The sequence below is a fragment of the Carlito syrichta genome, unplaced genomic scaffold (assembly GCF_000164805.1).
Source record: "Carlito syrichta isolate Samal-C Ts95f unplaced genomic scaffold, Tarsius_syrichta-2.0.1 Scaffold308119, whole genome shotgun sequence".
In the NCBI taxonomy this organism is placed as follows: domain Eukaryota; kingdom Metazoa; phylum Chordata; class Mammalia; order Primates; family Tarsiidae; genus Carlito; species Carlito syrichta.
Window position 1 is genome coordinate 595,274 of NW_007252215.1, and position 20,217 is coordinate 615,490.

Here is a 20,217-nt window from a genome sequence, read left to right on the forward strand (position 1 = left end):
AAAATAAAAAAAGACAAAAATAACTACTTAATGCTATCAGACAACTAGCTCTTAAGAAAAACCTGATTTGTGACTAAAAGGAAACATTTTCTTGGAACCTTTCATTGCTATGTCTTAAATTTCCTTTGGAAGAAAAAATAAAACACTCTGTAAGGTAAAGTTAGTATTTTCACAAACACTAGCAAAGTAACTAAATGAAGTATTAATTCAAAACAAAAAAAAACATGATTAACAAGGAAGTTGCATCTTTTATTATTTGTTTCTTTTTTGCTGCAAAGCTGTTGATTCACTGTATAAAAACAGCACAGCAAATGCAGTATGATGCAAGATTAAGCTACTGTGGTTCTTCATCTGACACCGTACCACCAACAAAAGCTTCTCCACTCCCAGTAATTTCCAGTGGAAAGATCAGTACGTTTTTAACCCAAATCCAAGTGTGGATGTAAGCAAGTTACAATGTTTTATAAGGCTTAAGATAACAATGTTATCCTTACATTACATAATTTTCATAACCAGTCTTACAATGGATATTTCATGAATTCGGAATACTAGGGCCTCGTCTCAACATCAGAGGGTATTGGGGAAAAGATGCATACTGTTTTTAACTGTAATCCTTAGAAGGTTAAGCAGCACTGTTTCTCATTAGCAGTGATGAGTAGTTTCTTTTCCCATCAGTATTGCTACAAGCTGCTATTTTAAGTCTTCCGTCCACCACGAATTTAAGACAACTATGCTGGATGACGTTATTCCACACTGGTTTATTTAGGGCCGCAGTCTCACTCCTCAATAGACTTGACGTATTTCTCATAGGCCTCTTCACTCATCAGCTCATCTAGTTCTGAAGGGTTACTCAGCGTCATCTTGATCAGCCAGCCTGCAAACAAAAAATAACCTTATATTCCATATTAACTTCCTTAAAAAGTCAAACTCAGCCGGAGGTGGGGGCTCACGCCTGTAATCCCAGCACTTTGGGAGGCTGAGGTGAGAGGACTGCCTGAGCTCAAGGGTTCAAGATCAACCTGGGCAACACGGCGAGACCTCATCTCTGCAATAAATTTTAAAAATTAGCTGAGGGTGGCGGCACACGCCGGTAGTTCCAGCTACTTGGAAGGCTGAAGTGGAGGGATTGCCTAAGCCCAGCAGGTTGAGGCTGTGGTGGCCATAAGCGTGCCACTGCACTCCAGCCTGGGCGACAGAGTGAGACTCCAACTCAAAAAAAAAGTCAAACTCATCCAAAATGTAAAATAAATTTGTGTGCCTCAAAATTAATCTCATATTCTTTACATAAATCATACACTATTTTGATGGAACTTAAATTTTAGCCTAAAGAATTAATACACTTAATATATAACATCTGAAAAGAACGACAGCCCGAACAGATTAAGAGTTTTTAATGGATTAAGAACTCTTAATTAAAAAAAAGACAAAGAACCAACAAACAAACAAAAAAGAACTCTTAGTTTGTAATAAGCATCAACAACTGACACTTAAATCTTTAAAACAAGTGAGCCATGTATGTAGACCAGGTGTGTCTTTCTTTAACAAAAGGAGAAACGACACTGACTGCTGGGAAGTCAAGGGCATTAAAGAGCAGTGGAGAGTGACAAGGGCTGAGAGACTGGCAGGAGAGGACACCTCATCCCAAACAGGTCATTCAGTGGCTGTGTGGCCCTGACACACAAATCCCTTGGGGCCTTTATTCATCTGCAAAATGAGAAAATTGTTGTTAGCTTGCTTCGTTAGTTTGTTATAAGGGTGAAAATGTGAGCAACCAAAAATGAATACAGCAGACACTACTTCATCACCGCCTGCATCACACGATATGCGTGCATGTTCTATACAGGAGAGTAAATACTTTGCAGGTGTTTAAACCATAACAGTCAAGGAATATACAACTGACACTAACAACCCTGCACTAAAGACAATGCTTTTATCATCAGAGATCTTAAACAAAACCTTATGTATTCAACTAACTTTTGTTTTCTTAAAAAGCAAGAGATCAGCTGGGTGTAGTGGCTCACACCTGTAATCCCAGCACTTTGGGAGGCGGAGGCGAGAGGACTGCCTAAGCCCAGGGATTCGAGATCAGCCTGGGCAACTTGATGAGACCTTGTCTCTACAATAAATTAAAACATAAGCCAGGTGTGGTGGCGTGTACCTGTGGTTCCAGCCACTTGGAAGGCTGAGACGGAAGGATTGCCTGAGCCCAGCAGGTGGAGGCTACAGTGACCACCTCTATTTAGTACCAGGAAGTGAAAAAGGATAAAGTCACAAACAGCTAAGCTTGCTTTAAATTCTAGATTAAATGGTAACTACAGCAGTAATCCTTGAAAACTTTTCTAGCCAACTACTTACCATCTTCATAACAAGATTTATTGACAAGTCCTGGGTTTTCTGCAAGAGCTTCATTAATTTCAGTTACTTCTCCTGATAAAGGTGAATAGAGTTCACTGGCAGCTTTCACACTTTCCAAAGCACCAAACTCATCTAAATGGAAAACAATTTAAAAAAATAGTAAATGCTAACAGTCAATGATATGAAAATATAATGTAACCAGGCACCTCTCATATAGTTATGATTTAAAAATTTCAAATTTCCTAAGCCAGGCTCGGTGGCTCAGCCTGTAATCCCGTGCTTTGGGAGGCTGAGGTGAGTGGTTTGCCTGAGTCCGCAGGTTCAAGACCCGCCTGGGCAACTTGGTGAGACCTCATCTCTACAATAAATAAAAAAAAATTAGCTGGGCATGGTAGTGCGCACCTGTAGTTCCAGATACTTGGAAGGCTGAGGCGGCCGGGAGCAGCCACTGTACTCCAGTCTGGGTGACAGAGTAAGACTCCAACGCAAAAAATAAATAAAAATAAAATAAAATAAAAATTCCAAATTTCCTAATTTAAAATAAAAACATGCTGGCACAGTGGCTCATCCCTATAATCCTAGCACTTTGGGAGGCCAAAGTGGGAAGACTGCCTGAGCTCATGGGTTTGAGACCAGCCTGGCTAACTTGGCGATACTTCATCCTACAATAAATCAAAAAAGTAGCCAGATATGATGGTATGTGCCTGTAGTCCCAGCTACTTGGAAGGCTGAGGTGGAAGGATAGCCTGAGCTCAGCAGGTCAAGGCTGCAGTGCCCGTCAGTGTACCACTGCACTCCAGTCTGGGTGACAGAGTGAGACTACAACTCAAAAAAAAAAAAATACAATAAAAACACAGGTTCTGTTGTGCTTATTATAACCTCTGAGAAGGGTATAATAATGGCCATTCCACCCTGCACATGTCCAATCACATCTGAGAAAGGTATCAATTGGCTCTAAAAGTGGACCTATCTGTCCTGAACACAGTGAATAACAAATGGTATAAGTGCAGTAAAACTCAATTTTCTTGCAACTTATTGTGGACCCCCACAAAGCAAAAATGACAAATTTAGAACATTTCAGTAATGTGAAGTACCTTGTATCAGATGCAGGTAACAATTATAGACTCTGAACTAAACATTTAAAAAACTGCAATTGAGTCTTCCTTACCTAAAATGTTTGGAACCAGAAATGTTTCAGATTTTGGAATATTTGCATTATATTTACCAGTTGAGCATCCCAAATCCAAACATCCGGTATCTGAAATGCTCCGATGAGCATTTCCTTTGAGTGTCATGTGGGTGATCAAACATTTTCAGAGTTTGGATTCAGGTTTTTGGATTTGGGATATTCAACCTGTATATGAAGGCTTTATGGAGTGAGCAAAAGGAGTCAATCCTTGGAAGAAGGGAACCAAACTGGGTGAGATCTTCATTTATACAATTTGTTCCCTGCCCCTATTTCCCCCATGCAAAGAGCAAAGAGTGACTAGGATATAAACAGAAAACCATAGTCTTATTTGTTTGAGGGGTCAAAGGATGGACTGTGAAGCTGCCAGAGTGGCTGGAAATTGAGGGATAAAATCCTAGGAAGAAGGGAGTCATGGTGAAGAGAAAAAGTAGTTAACACAAATGTATCCCCAAATGACCCACATGTTGGAATTAGCAGAGAAACTTAAAGTAGCTAATATAAGTGTGTTCAGGTCTGGAGCGGTGGCTCACACCTGTAATCCTAGTATTTTGGGAGGTGGAGGCAAGACGATTGGCTGAGCTCAGGGATTTGAGATTAGCCTAGGCAAGCTTGGCGAGGCCGTCTCTACAATGCATAAAAAATTAGCTGGGCATAGTGGAGCGCACCTGTAATTCCAGCTACTTAGAAGGTTGAGGCAAAAGAATTGCCTGAGCCCAGTAGACCAAGGCTGTGGTAGCCGTGAACGTGCCATGTACACCAGCCTTGGTGACAGAGTGAGACTTCAACAAAAAACAGTAACAAAAAGACTGAAAAATTAACAGAGAGCTTCAGGAGCCTGTGGGATAGTAACAAGTGATCTGACAAATATGTAACTGGGCTTGCAGAAGGAAAAGAAAGAATGGAGTAGGGAAAAAAAAGAAGAGATAATGACTTCCCTACAAAAAAAATCTCTAAATTTGGTGGAAAAAAAAAATACAGATACAAGAAGCTTAGTAAACCCCAAACAGGATAAACATACAGAAAACCATTCTTACACAAGTCATAGTCAAACTGCCAAAAACTCAGCACTCAGAGGAACATAATATGAGGTCCGACAATTAGGTTCATGAATTATCCTAGAAAAAGTGCTACATGCCTCATTCCTGAATCTCACTACTGTCATCTTTGACGTACTTCTCTTGGGAACCTATATACCCGATGCCAGCGCCTAGTCCATCTGTCAAAGCAATTTTGGAACCCTTTTTCCTGGAATGGCCATCAGAACTGTTGTTATTTGCTGAGGTCTGACAATTAAGTTTGTGAACTTGCCACCATGCGCTTACACTGGCAGCACTGTACAAATAACTGTATAGGAATACCCTCTCGACTCACTTGATTTGGCCCCAATGACCTTTTTGTTTACCCAAAGATAAAGGAAGAATATTTATGACATTCAGAACAGCAGGTTGACAATGACAACTCTGACGGCCATTCCAGAAAAAGAGTTCCAGAACTGCTTTGACAAGTGGATTAGGCTCTGGCGTCGGTGCATAGCTTCCCAAGGGGAGTACTTCAAAGGTGACCATAGTGATATTCAGCAAAGAGACATATAGCACTTTTTCTAGGATAGTTCATGAACCTAACTGGTGGACTTCGTATTGTGTTCCTTTGATTGCTGAGTTTTTAGCAGTTTGCTTATGGCTTGTGTAAGTATTGTTTTCCATATCTTTAGTTTCTCAATGGTAGTACTCCAAAGGTGACCATCATGATATGTAGCAATAAGGCATGTAGCACTTTTTCTAGCACTAGTTCCAGAACTTAATTGTTGGACCTGGTATATTACATATAGGAGAAAGATAAGAAGAATAGCTGACTTCTCATCTGGAAAGAAAAGGCCAATTAACAATGGAAGGAAAGTACCAGGGGCAGGAAGGAAGAATCTGTCAACCTAAAATTTCACATATGCAAAAATATCCTTCAAGAATAATAGTAGGCTGGGCGCAGTGACTCACATCTATAATCCCAGCACTTTGGGAGGTTAAGGCAAGAGGACTGCTTGAGCCCAGAAGTTCGAGATCAGCCTGGGCAACAAAAGGAGAACTCATCTCAAAAAAGAAGGAAGGAAGAAGAGGAGGAAGGACAGGAGGGAGGAAAGAGAAATAAAGGCATTTTCAGATAAATAATTAGTTGCCAGAAAATCTATCAAGTAGTCCAGCACGGTGGCTCATGCTTGTAATTCCAGCACCTTGAGAGGTGGAAGCAAGAAGACTGCCTGAGTACAGGGATTGAGGCCAGCCTGGGCAAGCTGGCGAGACCTTCACCTGTCTCTACAATAAAGAAAAATTAGCTGGGCGTGGTAGCAGGCGCTTGTGGTGGCAGGTTCCAGCTACTTGGAAAGCTGAGGCAGAAGGATTGCCTGAGCCTAGCAGGTTGAGGCTGCGGTGGCCGTGAGCGCGCCATTCACTCCAGCCTGGGTGACAGAGTAAGACTCCTACTCAAAAATAAAAAAATAAAAATAACAGACTAAAGGAGAAGCCACATATAATTATCTCAACAGATAAAAACTAATGTGACAAAACTCAACATCAAAAACTCTCAGAAACCAAGGTATAAAAAGGAAACTCCTCTTCTGATAATGGGCATCTGTGAAGAACCCCACAGTTAATATCATTCCTAATGATGAAATAGTAAATGCTTTCTCCTAAGAAGAGGAAAAGGGCAATGATGTCTATTCTTACCACTTCTATTCAACACTATACTGAGGAGCCTAGCCAGTGCAATAGGAAGGGAAAAGAAAACCCGTAAAGAGTGCAAGAAATAAAATTCCTTATGATAGATTACATCATTATTTACACAAAAGATTCTAAGGAATCTACAAAACTTAGGATAAGTGAATTTAGTAAGGTCACAGATAAACAGTCAATATATTCAAATAATAGTACTACTATATGTGACTAGCAATAGTTAGAAAACAAAATTTTTAAAAATTCCATTTATATTAGCTGATACCAAAAACAATAAACTACTGCACAAGACATGCAAGACCTCTACATTGAAAACTATAAAACATTGCTGAGAGGGATATCTAAGACCTGAGTTAATGGAGGAATATAGATACACAGTTGTCCCTCAGAATCCAAGGGAGACTGGTTCTGGGACCTCCCATGGATATCAGAATCCACCCATGCTCAAGTGCCTGATATAAAATGGCATTGAGGCCGGGGGCAGTGGCTCATGCCTATAGTCCCAGCATTTAAGTAGGCCAAGGTGAGAGGATTGCCTGAACCCATGGGTTCGAGACCAGCCCAGGCAACTTGGCAAGACCTCATATCTACAATAAATCAAAAAATTAGCCAGTCGTGGTGGCGCATGCCTATACTTCCAGCTAGTTGGAAGGCTGAAGCAGAAAGATCACCGAGCCTAGCAGATTGAGGCTGTGGTGGTTTTGAGCATGCCACTGCCCTCCAGTCTGGGTAACAGAATGAGACTCCAACTCAAAAACATAATAAAATAAAAAATAAAATGGCATCATATAAGGGATATATTGAAATGGAATACAGTGCACAATCCTTTAAATCATCTCTATGTTGCTTTTTTTTTTTTGAGTTGGAGTCTCACTCTGTCACCCAGGCTGGAGTGCAGTGGCACGCTCATGGCCATCGCAGTCTCCACCAGCTGGGCTCAGGTGATCCTTCCGCTTCAGTCTTCCAAGTAGCTGGAACTATAGGTGTGCGCCACCATGCCCAGATAATTATTCTTGATTTATTGTAGAGATGAGGTCTCACCAAGTTGCCCAGGCTGGTCTTGAACTTGCAGGCTCAGGCAATCTTCTCACCCCAGCCTCCCTGGGATTATAGGCTTGAGCCACTATGCCTGGCCCATTGTGTCTTCTTCAATAAATTTCTGTCTATCACCATGGTTCCCAAACCATCTCAGTGGCATGGGGTACTGTGAAATGTTTTCCAGTATTAGCTCCCGCTATATTACTTTGGATAATCCATTGCTGAAGCAAGTACTGCATGAAAATTGGCATGAAACATCAAATGGGGCAATAGATGGTGTTAACATCTTAATTTTGGGGAATCACAGACATTGAGACCATAGCACCAAGTCTGTAAAGATATTATTCTCCAATGTTTTCTTTTTAACTTTCTTTTTTTTTTTTTTTTTTGAGTCGGAGTTTCACTCTTGCCTAGGCCAGCCCTCACAGCCACTGTATCCTCGACCTGCTGGGTTCAGCTGATCCTTCCAAGTCTCTACAATAAATCAAAAAATTAGCTGGGCATAGTAGTACATGCCTGTAGTTCCAGCTATTGGAAAAGCTGAGGCAGAGGGATTGCCTGAGCTCAGCAGGTCAAGGCTGCGGTGGCCATGAGCATGTCACTGCCCTCCAGCCTGAGCGACAGAGTGAAACTCCAACTCAAAAAAAAAAAAAAAAAAAAAAAGAAGACACAATGATCTATACATAAATTAAAATATATTAATAAGCTAGACTGGTTCAAAATTAAAAGCTTCTGTAGCTGGGCGTGGTAGCACATACCTGTAGTTCCAGCTACTTGGAAGGCTGAAGCAAAAAGATCACTGGAGCCCAGTAGTTTGAAGCTGTGGTGGCCATGAGCATGCCACCGCCCTCCAGTTGGGGCGACAGGGAGACTATAACACAAAATAAAAAAATAAAAGCTTCTCCTCATCAAAAAACAAATAAAAATGACAAGTTATGACAAAATATTTATCTGGAAAAGGATTTGTACCCAGGGTATTTAAAGAATGCTTTAAAAGATCAATGGTTAAAAGTCAACCCAAATATACTTGGTAAAAAGCTTGAATAGAGATTTCACCGAAAAAGACAGCTGGCAAAAAACATATGGGTGGGGTGCAGTGTCTCGCACCTGCAAGCCCAGCACTTTGGAAGGCAGAGGAGAGAGGACTGCCAAAGCCCATGAATTAAAAACCAGCTTGAGCAACATGGTGAGACCTCATCTCTACAACAGATCAAAAAATTAGCTGGGTGTGGTGGTGCATGCCTGTGATTCCGGCTACTTGGAAGGATGAGGCAGAAGAATTGCCTGAGCCCAGCGGATCGAGTCTGTGGTGGCCGTGAGTGTGTCACTGCACTCCAGATTGGGCAACAGAGTGAGACTCCGATTCAAAAAAAAGCATATGGAAGGGTCCTCAATGATAATCTGTCTCTAGGGAAATACAGGCTAACACCACAAGGAGATGTGCAGCAAGTAGAACTCTCACACACTGCTGGGAAGGATGTAAAATGGTACAACCACTTTGGAAAACCTTTTGGTAGTTTAAGTTAAACATTTACCTAGATATGATCCAGAAATTCCACTCTTATATAGATTTACCCAAAAAGATGAAAACATACACTCAAGAAAAGAAGCATTCTACAAGAACATTTATAGGCCGGGTGCGGTGGCTCACGCCTGTAATCCCAGCACTTTGGGAGGCTGAGGTGAGAGGACTGTCTGAATCCACGGGTTCGAGACCAGCCTGGGCAACTTGGGAGACCTCATCTCTACGATAAATCAAAAAATTAGCTGGGTGTGGTGGCGCATGGAAGGCCGAGGCAGAAGGATCACATGAGTCCAGCAGGTTGAGGTTGCGAAGGCCAGGAGCATGCCCCTGCCCTCTAGCCTGAGCAACAGAGTGAGACTCCAACACATACACACACACACAATTCTGTAGGACTATTTTATATGTGAAAAGGAACTGGTGAATAATATACCTGGTACGATCAGTTAACATTTGCCAAGCACTTATGCAGGACACAATGGCTATTTAATCCTTACATCAGCTCTATCACGTAGGTACCCTAACTTATAGATGATACCTAAATTAAGTCATTTCCCGGAAGTCACAGAGGCAGTAAGTTGTGGAGCCTGGATTTAAAAACCAGGTCCTGACTCCTGAGCTCATGTTCTTTCTTGATACTGTCTACTACCACAAAAGAAAGCCAGATTTTACTTTTTAAACTTAATAGACCTCAGCTATGTTACACAGTAGAAATCAGTGTATGGGGAAGTCTTAAGGGCTATTTCCATCTGTTTCCTGCCTTACACTATAAAGTCTGAAAATGCTCTTTATTCCCCTTCCCATCATCCCTCACAGCCAGAGGTGGCAATGCAACCCAGACCTGGCAAAAGAGAAAACATCTGGAGATTTGTTAGTGGGTCCTTCACAACGAAGAGACAGCCTACCACCTCCTCCTATATTTATTTATTTATATATTTATGTATTTATGTAGAGTCAGTGTCTCATTCTGACACTCAGACTGGAGGGCAGTGTGGCAGGATCATGGCTCACAACAGCCTTGACCTCCTGAGCTCAGATCCTTCCACCTCAGTTTCCCAAGAAGCTGGGACTACAGGTGCATGCCTATACCTGCGCAATTTTTTTTTTTTTTTGTAGAAATGAGGTCTCAGCCGGGCTCGGTGGCTTAGCCTGTAATCCCGCGCCTTTGGGTGGAGGCTGTGGTAGCCGGGAGCAGCCACTGCACTCCAGTCTGGGCGACAGAGTGAGACTCCAACTCAAAAAAAAAAAGAAATGAGGTCTCATTATGTTGCCTAGGCTGGTCTCCAATTCCTGGGACCAAAGGATCCTCCCTCCTTGGCCTCTCAAAGTACTAGCATTACAGGTGTGAACCACCACGGCCAATCTTTCCCTACTTTTAGATATCATCATTTGCAAATGTGATGACAGAAGATTTTGCCACCATCTTCTGACCTCTGACACAAAGAGGAAGGAAAAAATACAAAAAGAGGCAGTAGTGGGAAACTGCCAGGGGAGGGAGGAGCACACCTCATCAACAAGGATACCTGAAAAATGAACTTCTATATACCTAACCCTGAATTGCACCCCACATCTTTAAAATAAAAAATAAAGTACAAAAAGAGGTTGTGCCAGGCTCGGTGGCTCAGCCTGTAATCCCAGCACTTTGGGAGGCTGAGGTGAGTGGATTGCCTGAGCCCGTGGGTTCAAGACCCGCCTGGGCAACTTGGCGAGACCTCATCTCTACAATAAATCAAAAAATTTGCCAGGCGTGGTAGCGTGCACCTGTAGTTCCAGCTACTTGGAAGGCTGAGGCGGAAGGATCGCCGGAGCCCAGCAGGTCAAGGTTGCGGTGGCCAGGAACGGCCACTGCACTCCAGTCTGGGCAACAGAGTGAGAGACTCCAACTAAAAATAAAAATAAAAAAATAAAAAAACAAAAACAAAAAGAGGTTGTGAACTTGATGACTTCACCTGAACCAACCCCATATCCACCTGTTTCAGACTGCTTGTATGAGATAATAATAAACCCTACTGTTAAACTACCTTTATCTGAATATTCTGTTAATCAAGTCAAAAGTATTTTAATTGAACCTGGGCGCAAACAAGTTACTATTGAGTGTAACTACGGGTAAAGGAGCACAGCATGGTGGCTCACACCTGTAATCCCAGCACTTTGGGAGGCGCAGACAAGAATACTGCCTAAGCTCAGGGGTTCAAGACAAGCCTGAGCAACATGGCGAGACCTCATCTCTATAACAAATCATAAAAATTAGCCAGGCATGGTGGCACATGCCTGTGGTTTCAGCTACTTGAGGCGGAAGGATCACCTAAGTCCAGCAAGTCGAGGCTGTGGTGGCTGTGAGCGTGCCACTGCACGGCAGCCTGGGTGACAGAGTGAGACTAACTCAGAACAAAACAAACAAAACAAAAAGACTGGATAAAGGAAATTCATGGTATGAGTCATGACATTCCAACATGAAAAAAAAACACTCACCTTGTTTGTTCAATTTTGTCCCAACTTCAGGCAGACTACAGTAAACAACATCTCCCAAAGCTTCCTAAATAACACAAGACAAATTTAAAAATCTCTAAGAAGTCAACTTAAACCCCCATTAGATAGATCAAACCAAACACCGAAGCCCTATAATTAATATTTTGTAGTTGATAGGCCACAATCTTCAGTTTTCCTCACAACCCTTTAAAAACTATTCTTAACTCAGACCACCAGCCAGATTTGCCCACTGGCTGTGGTGATCCTAGTTACAATCTATATGCCCTGAACAAGATTACTAGCTCTTCTGAGTACAAATATACTTGGTGCATCTTACTTACACCACTGCCCCCACTGCATTTGCTAAAATCCTCCTACAAATCACAGTCTTCATACCTTGTACTCCGTGAAGACCATAACTCCAGGAAGAAGAGAGTGAGTTACAGCGTCCCATACCGCTTAAATAACACCTATCCCTCAGTGTTTGTATACCACTGTCATGAAGGTGACTCTCCTCATAGATAAACTCCAGGAGGTAAGGACGACATCTTATACAGCATTTCACAAAATACCCTGTACTGGGCCTCATAGTAGGTACACAGTATGCCAATAAAGACATAATTGTCAATGATTCTCAATGCCCAAGAACCTGGCATTTCTGAGGAATTCCGTAGAGTCATGCGCTACAAAATGATATTCTGGTCAATAACAAACGGCATATGATGATGGTCCCATAAGATTATAACACAGGCTGAGTACCCTTTATCCAAAAGGCCTGGGACCACAGTGTTTTGGATTTCAGATGGTGGAATATTTGCACGATACTTACCAGTTAAACATCCCTAATCTAAAAATCTGAAATCCAAAATGCTCAACAAGCATTTCCTTTGAGTATCATGTCAGCACTCAAAAAGTACCGAATCGTGAACATTTTGAAAATAAGATTAGGGATGCTCAACTCTCTGCTGTGTTCTTACTGTACCTTCTCAAATACTTCCCATGGTATTACAACTGCCTGCAGTATTCAGTGCAGACATGTGCTGTACAGGTTTGCAGCCAGAAGCTGGGCTCAACCACACAGCCTTGATTTCAAGGGGTTTTCCTGTCTAGGTCAGTGCATATGTGTTCTGGCTGTTCACACGGATGAAATCCCCAAGAGGTATTTCTCAAAACATACCCTGTTGTTAAGCAACACATACCTGCATTCCCATCAGTTAACGCGCCCCTTTCCCAACACACCTTCCCATCACTGACCCATGCGACCATGGGGTCTCCTTTTAAACAATCTCAATATGAAATCAGTGGAAATCGGGGAATTAATAGAGGAAAGAAGGGCTAAATAAAAGATCTCCGGCCCGGGCACGGGGGCTCACACCTGTAATCCCAGCACTTTGGGAGGCCGACGCGAGAGGATTCCCTGAGTCCAGGGGTTCGAGACCAGCCTGGGCAACTTGGTGAGACCTCATCTCTACAATAAATCAAAAAAATTAGCTGGGCATGCTGGCATGCACCTGTAGTTCCAGCTACTTGGAAGGCTGAGGCGGGAGGATCACCTGAGCCCAGCAGGTCCAGGCTGTGGTGGCTGTGAGCGTGCCACTGCACGCTAACCTGGGCGAGAGTGAGACTCTGACTCATAAATAAATAAATAAATAAATAAAAAGTTTCCTTCTGTGTGACCTGGATCGTGTGTGTGTCTTGAATGAGGTATGTTTCTGACCATAAGTGCTAACCTTTCAACATCTCTTAAAACACCATAGAATGCTCTCACTAAATGATGTTTTACTTATTTCATCTTTTTGTTTTGTTTTTAGTGCAGACTGGAGTGCAGTGGCACAATCACGGCTCACCACAGACTCAGCCTGCTGGGCTCAGGCAATCCTCCTGCCTCAGCCTCTGAATAGCTGGGACTACAGGCATGTGCCACCATGCCTGGCTAATTTTTTTATTTTTGTAGAGATGAGGTCTTGCTATATTGTCCAGGCTGGTCTCAAACTCTGGGGCTCAAGCAATCTTCCTGCCTCAGTCTCCCAAAGTGCTGGGATGACAGGTATAAGTCACAATGATCAGCTGATTTTCTTTCTAAGCACCTTTAAAGGATGCAAAATTCAGATTCAAAGGTAGATTAAAGAATTTTTAATAGAGACAATCCAAATTATGCAAGGGCAGACTATAACAGATGTTTCGAGACAATCCAATACCTGTGCAAAATTGCTGATTCCCACTGTTCCAATTCCATTTTCAGTTGTTATCCATTCATGTTTCTCTGTGAATTTACGCACTAGAACAGAAGACTGATATTTCAGAAAAGCAGTGGCAGCACTTCTTAAAGAACACTTTTTATTACCATTGCTGTCAAAAGGTAAGACTTTCCCAGTATTTATGTTTCACTTGTTGATAATGCTTTCCAATAGTACACTGCCCAGAAAAGAACAAAGATCAACACACCTTTTTTTTGAGTCAAAATCTCACTCCATCGCCCAGACTACAGTGGCAGGCTCACGGTCACCCCAGCGTCGATCTCCTGGGCTCTGGCGATCCTTCCGCCTCAACCTTCCAAGTAGCCAGAACTATAGGCGCTGACTACCACACCAGGCTAATTTTTTTTATTTTTATTGTAGAGGCAAGGTCTCACCAAGTTGCCCGGGCTGGTCTCGAACACGCAGGCTCAGGCAATCCACTCACCTCAGCCTCCCAAAGTACTAGGATTATAGGCTGAGCCACTGAGACTGGCTACACACCTTCTAAACAGAAGTACCATTTAGGCAAAGATGATCTGAAATAACCTGTGCATCTTTTGGAGATTGGATTATTTGCTTTGGCATAACTTAGCCTAAATCACACACACAAAAAATCTTAGCGCACATTTCAAATATATACTTAACTATTATTGGTCTATCTTTCTGAAGGCAGCTTTGGAATAATGGGACTTGGGAAGGCAGTATAGACTGCTCATCTGAGAAATGATTTAACCAAGAAACAAAGGTCTCTGTAGGCAGAGTTGACCTAAGAGGGTATCACTGTAGCTTGGTTATAGAGTGAAATTTTACAGGAATGAAACTGAGCACCTGGAACAATTACAACTTGACTAAGTTCTTAAAATTCTACTTTAATCAAATTCAAGCCTGCCCCTGAAGAAAGTGACTACCATCCTTTAAAAAAGAAAACTAAGTTCAGAACCCAACAGTCACCTCAGAGTTAAGACATTCATTGGTGGAAAGTCAAGCTCTGATCAATCAATATGCACAAGGTTTAGCCTTTGGTTCTATGAACTACTCAGGGATTCCCAGAAGAAAGACTGTCCAATGTTCAGGAGATGTGAAACAGTTATTTAGGACTTAAAAGTACTTGCTTTAAGAATTTTTCTTCTTTTTTACTGGGCACGGTGGCTCATGCCTGTTATCCCAGCACTTTGGGAGGTGGAGGTGAGAAGACTGCCCGAGTCCAGGGGTTCGAGACCAGCCTGAGCAACTTGAGTAACAATAAATCAAAAAATTGGCCAGGAATCCCAGCTATTTGGAAGGTTGAGGTGGAAGGATACTGAGCCCTGCAGCAGGTGGAGGTGAGGTGGCCAGGAGCATGCCACTGCGCTCCTGCCTGGGAGAAAGAGTGAGACTTCTATTAAAAAAAAAAAAAAAATTTTTGTTTTGCTTTGTTACAAAAGCATATGCTACATTCTTAAATATATTTCACATTCTGACAAGCATTTTTCAAATTCAAATTTCAAATTTTCAAATTCAATACAACATTAATAGGGAAATGGTTCATTAATTCAAATACTGTTTAAAAATAAGACTTGCTGGCTCACTCTTACCCCTTACCCAAAAGAAAGTTGAATTTTAAAACAGCATTAAGTTGCTTTGATTACAGCTCAGATACACAGCACAACCTAAGTGTGTAACTTATTATTGCTTTCTTTTCCCCCTAATCGTTATGAGACTTTCTAAATCTCATACTCTTCAGTGGAAGAAGTCACAAAATCTGTCACAAAGAAATACACGAGCTGGGCTTGGTGGCTCAGCCTGTAATCCCAGCACTTTGGGAGGCTGAGGTGAGTGGATTGCCTGAGCCTGCGGGTTCAAGACCTGTCAGGGCAACTTGACGAGACCTCATCTCTACAATAAATCAAAAATTAGCCGGGCGTGGTAGTGTGCGCCTGTAGTTCCAGCTACTTGGAGGGCTGAGGTGGAAGGATCGCCGGAGCCCAGCAGCTCGAGGCTGCGGTGGCCGGGAGCGGCCACTGCACTCCAGTCTGGGCGACTGAGTGAGACTCCAACTCAAAAAAAAAAAAAGAAATACACATTGCTTCATTCCACTTTAAATAACTGAATGCTTCAGGTCACCTGATGTTCAGATGTGAAAGTTTAGGATTGGTACATGGTGTTCTGACTGAAACACTCCCTGCCACCTTTTCTAACCACTTCAGGACTCAGTTTAGAAGCCCTTTTCTGCCCAGAGGTTTCTCAGTAAGTCAGGATACATGGGCTCACAGCACTTTACACTGCTCTCCCCATCACCCCAAACACACTCACAGTACTCAACATGCCATAGACACCCCCCCAGGAAGCTGACTGTGCATAGCAAGAAGCACCAGGGTTTCTCTCATCTTCATTTGTATTCCCAGCTCTAAATACTTGGCCTAAGTAAGCAATCAAAAGCTGAAGGAGTGAAATCATTTTTTGTGTGTGTTTTGGAGTCTCATTCTTGCTGCCCAGACTGGAGTGCAGTGGCATGCTCCTGGTCACTGCAGCCTCGACCTGCTGGGCTTAGGGGATCCTTCCACCTCAGCCTTCCAAGTAGCTGGAACTACAGACGCATGCCTCCATGCCCGGCTAGTTTTTGTGATTCACTGTGGAAACGAGGTCTCACCAAGTTGTCTGGGCTGGTCTCAAACCTCTGGACTCAGGCAATCCTCTCGTCTTGGTCTCCCAAAGTGCTGGGATTACAGGCTGAGCCACTGTGCCAGCCAAAATCATTTTTTAAGCTTATTAAGGGGATTCTGAGGCTGGGGGCTGGGTCTCATGCCTGTAATCCCAGCATTTTGGGAGGCTGAGATGAAAGGATTGCTGGAGCCAAGGGTTCCGAACCAGCCTTGAAAACTTGGTGAGAATTCATCTCTACAATAAATCAAAAAATTAGCTGGGTGTGGAGGCGCACACCTGTAGTTCCAGCTATTTGGAAGTCTGAAGCACAAGGATCACCTGAGCCCAGCAGGTCGAGGTTGTGGTGGCTGTGAGTGTGCCACTGCACTCCAACCTGGGTGACAGTGAGACTCTGACTCCAAAAAAAAAAAGGAGGGGGGGATTCTGAGCAAAAACAATGGTATATGGTTACTTGGCTACAACACTCAATTTTCTCATTCTGTTACAACTCTAGGTCTCACCAATTACATACATAAATATGAGCAGTTTAAAACTAATAATACTTTTGAAAGTAAGGGCTGAAGCCGGGCTCAGTGGCTCAGCCTGTAATCCCGCGCCTTTGGGAGGCTGAGGTGAGCGGATTGCCTGCGCCTGGGGGTTCGAGACCCGCCTGGGCAACTTGGCAAGACCTCATCTCTACAATAAATCAAAAAAATTAGCCGGGCGTGGTAGCGCACACCTGTAGTTCCAGTTACTTGGAAGGCTGAGGTGGAAGGATCGCTGGAGCCCAGCAGGTCGAGGCTGCGGTGGCCGGGAGCGGCCACTGCACTCCAGTCTGGGTGACAGAGTGAGACTCCAATTCAAAAAAAAAAGAAAGTAAGGGCCAAACAACTGTAAATATCATGAGACTATTGTCTTTGGCCTTGCCATCTTGCGTAATTGTTAAAATAATCTTAGGAGTAAGGTTGCTTTAACACCCATTTTAGCAAATGAGTAACTCTAAGTTTAGGAAAGACAGTAATGTTACTAAGCTCAGTACACCTAGGTCCATTTGACTTCAAAGTCCCTACTTTTATTTATTTATTTTAACTAGGCATGCTATTTAGACTAAACACAATAATAAGTAAAATTCTTCTTTAACTCTTGGCCCAACAGGAAAAAGAAGACAGGAGATTAGGCAAATAATTACTTTATTGCTGGGCCTTAAAAAACATGAGTTTTGACCTCAGAAAAACAGAGTTGTGAGTAACTTAAGAACATTTTTCATTTTTCTCCTTTTAAGGTCACTAGTCAGATAAAATATGACATATTAATATTGGCCAACTTTTCCTACTATTTAATGATATACACTAAGGTTTGAAAGTAACACTTATCCAGTGCTTATAATGTGTCAGGCTACATGTACAGTAGTTACATTATTATTTTTTTTTCCAGTGTGAGTCTCAATCTGTCTCCCAGGCTGGAGTGCAGTGGCAAGCCCACAGCCACTGCAGCCTCGACCTGCTGGGCTCAGCTGATCCTTCTGCCTCAGCCTTCCAAGTAGCTCGAACTGCAGGCACATGCCACTACGTCCGGCTAATTTTTTGATTTATTGTAGAGATGAGGTCTTGTCTAATTGCCCAAGCTCGTCTCAAACCCATAAGCTCAGGCAATACTCTCACCTCGGCCTCCTAAAGTCCTGGGATTATAGGCTTGAGTCGCCATACCCAATCTCGGCAGTTACATTATTTCATTCTCTCAACAACTCTGAGATAGATATCACCTCCACTTTTCTGATGAAAGCAAACGGAGAGTCAGATAATAGAAAACAGACTGGCCGAGATCATATCTCATAAGAGGCAGAACAAGGAAGACACTGCACTCCAACATGGGCGACAGAATGAGACTCCGACTCAACAAAACAGGAGGCAGAACCAGAATTGGAACTGGCGTCTGTCTGTTATTAAAAACCTAGTTGCAACAGGGTGCAGAGGCTTCCAGGGGTAATCTCATAACTTTGGGAGGTGGAGGTGAGAGGATTGCCTGAGCCCAGGGATTCCAGATCGGCCTGGGCCATTGACTTCATAAGCTATGGTATGGCCATGTGCTTTTTAAGCTATGGCTGGGTCATGTTTTCTTAAGCTTAGCCCTCCTCCCCTACCTTGGGGAGGTGAATCTTTTCTTTCTCTCTCTCGCTCTAATTTACTTTTAAAATAAACTATATTTTCTAATCTTAAAAAAGTTAGCCGGGCATGATGGCACACACCTACAGTTCCAGCTACTTGGGAGGCTGAGGCGGAAGTATCGCCTGAGCCCAGTGGGCTGAGGTTAGGGTGGCCATAAGCATGCCACGGCACTCCGGCCTGGGCGAGGGTGAGACTCCTATTCAAAAAACAAACAAACAGAAAAACACCTAGCTGCTTAACCAGATCTGGGGTATTGATATTTTGGGCAATATTTAACTAGAGAATGCAAAAAGCTAGAGACAGTCCAACATTGAATTAAAAACAACAAAAACCACAAACCTGAAATTAAATTATTATCTGAGAGAAATGATTCACCCTTGCACTCAAATTGGAGATGTAGTCGTATGTATCACAAACAGATCTGAAGGAATATTGGCATGAGTGGAGAAGTGAGCATGTTCAAGTTTTGGAATAAATGTATCAACAATTTCGGTTCCAAACTGGTTTCTTTCTCTTTTTTTTTTTTGAGTTGGGGTCTCACTCAATCTTCTGAGCAGCTGGGACCACAGGTGCCCGCCACCACGCCCAGCTAATTTTCTGATTTATTGTAGAGATGAGGTCTCGCCAAGTTGCCCAGGCTGGTCTTGAACCCGTGGGCTCAGGCAAACCTCTCACCTCAGTCTTCCAAAGTGCTGGGATTATAGGCTTAAGCTACTGCACGGGGCCCAAACTGGTTTCTAAAAAAACAAATCGAATGATTTGAAGAGCCATCACAGATCTACGCTCCTCAAGAAGCTAGAAGGCCAGGCCCGGTGGCTCACACATATAATCCCAGCACTTTGGGAGGCCGAGGTCAGAGGACTGCCTGAGCCTACGAGTTTGAGACCAGCCTGGGCAACATGGCGAGACCTCATCTCTACAATAAATCAAGACAAATTAGCCAAGCGTGATGGTTCATGCCTGTAGTTCCAGCTACGTGGAAGAGTAAGACGGAAGGATCACTTGAGCCCAGCAGGTCAAGGCTGCCGTGGCCATGAGTGTGCCACTGCACTCCAGCCTAGGGGACAGAGTGAGACTCTGAGAACCCCCCCCCAAAAAAAGAGGCTGGAGTTTGGGCTGGGTGGGGTATCTCAATCCTGTAATCCCAGCACTTTGGGAGGTGGAGGCTAGAGGACTGCCAGAGCCCAAGACTTCAAGACCAGCCTGGGCAACTTGGTGAGACCTCATCTCTACACTAAATCAAAAAATTAGCTGGGTGCGGTGGTGCGCACCTGTAGTTCCAGCTACTTGGATGGCTGAGGTGGAAGGATCACCTGAACCCTGCAGGTCAAGGCTGTGGTGGCCGTGAGTATGCCACTGCCCTCCAGCCTGGGCAACAGAGGAAGACTATGACTCAAAAAGGGAAAAAAAAAAGGCCAGAGTTCTAACAAGTTGCAGTTAATGTTTCAAGTATCTGAGCATAAATAAAATGATGTTCTCTCTGCACTAACTGCTGAAGTAACACAGATGGCCAAGACATTTACGGGCAGGTCTCCCAGTTATTTCAAGTTCGCGGGAGTCAGGCCTCACAGCAGCCCGAACAACACACACGAGTGACTCGATGAGACTCTAGCAGAACTTCTGCAGAGACCTGAAGACTTGATCTTACCAGTTTTTAGGAAACAGCCGAGCCTTCTATGTTGTGCTTGTTTTGCCTACTGCACACCTACACAGAGTGCTCTGCTTGTAACAGGCGAGCTCTGCTTCTGTCTTCCCTGGGAGTTGCCCGCCGGGGTCCCTTTGGTAAAGGCCAGGCCTCCACTCGAGAGTCTCACGACGCACAGAATGCGGGATGGCTAAGGTGCTGGGAAGACGGCGAGGCGCGCCTGGCTCCTCCAGCAGGAGCGGCCGACCTGCC

General features: G+C 43.4%; 1 protein-coding gene across 1 annotated transcript in view; it reads right to left on the minus strand.

Moving 5' to 3' along the window:
• Window positions 1–228: 228 nt before the first annotated feature.
• GCSH (glycine cleavage system protein H) overlaps window positions 229–20,217 on the minus strand; it is a 20,661-nt gene continuing 672 nt past the window's right edge. The window contains exons 2-5 of the mRNA XM_021716028.1: window positions 13,495–13,587; window positions 11,300–11,363; window positions 2,356–2,487; window positions 229–874 (exon numbers count right to left, since the gene is read on the minus strand). Coding sequence (XP_021571703.1) covers window positions 777–874; window positions 2,356–2,487; window positions 11,300–11,363; window positions 13,495–13,587 — 387 coding nt within the window. The 3' untranslated portion in view covers window positions 229–776. The remainder of the gene's footprint in view (window positions 875–2,355; window positions 2,488–11,299; window positions 11,364–13,494; window positions 13,588–20,217) is intronic.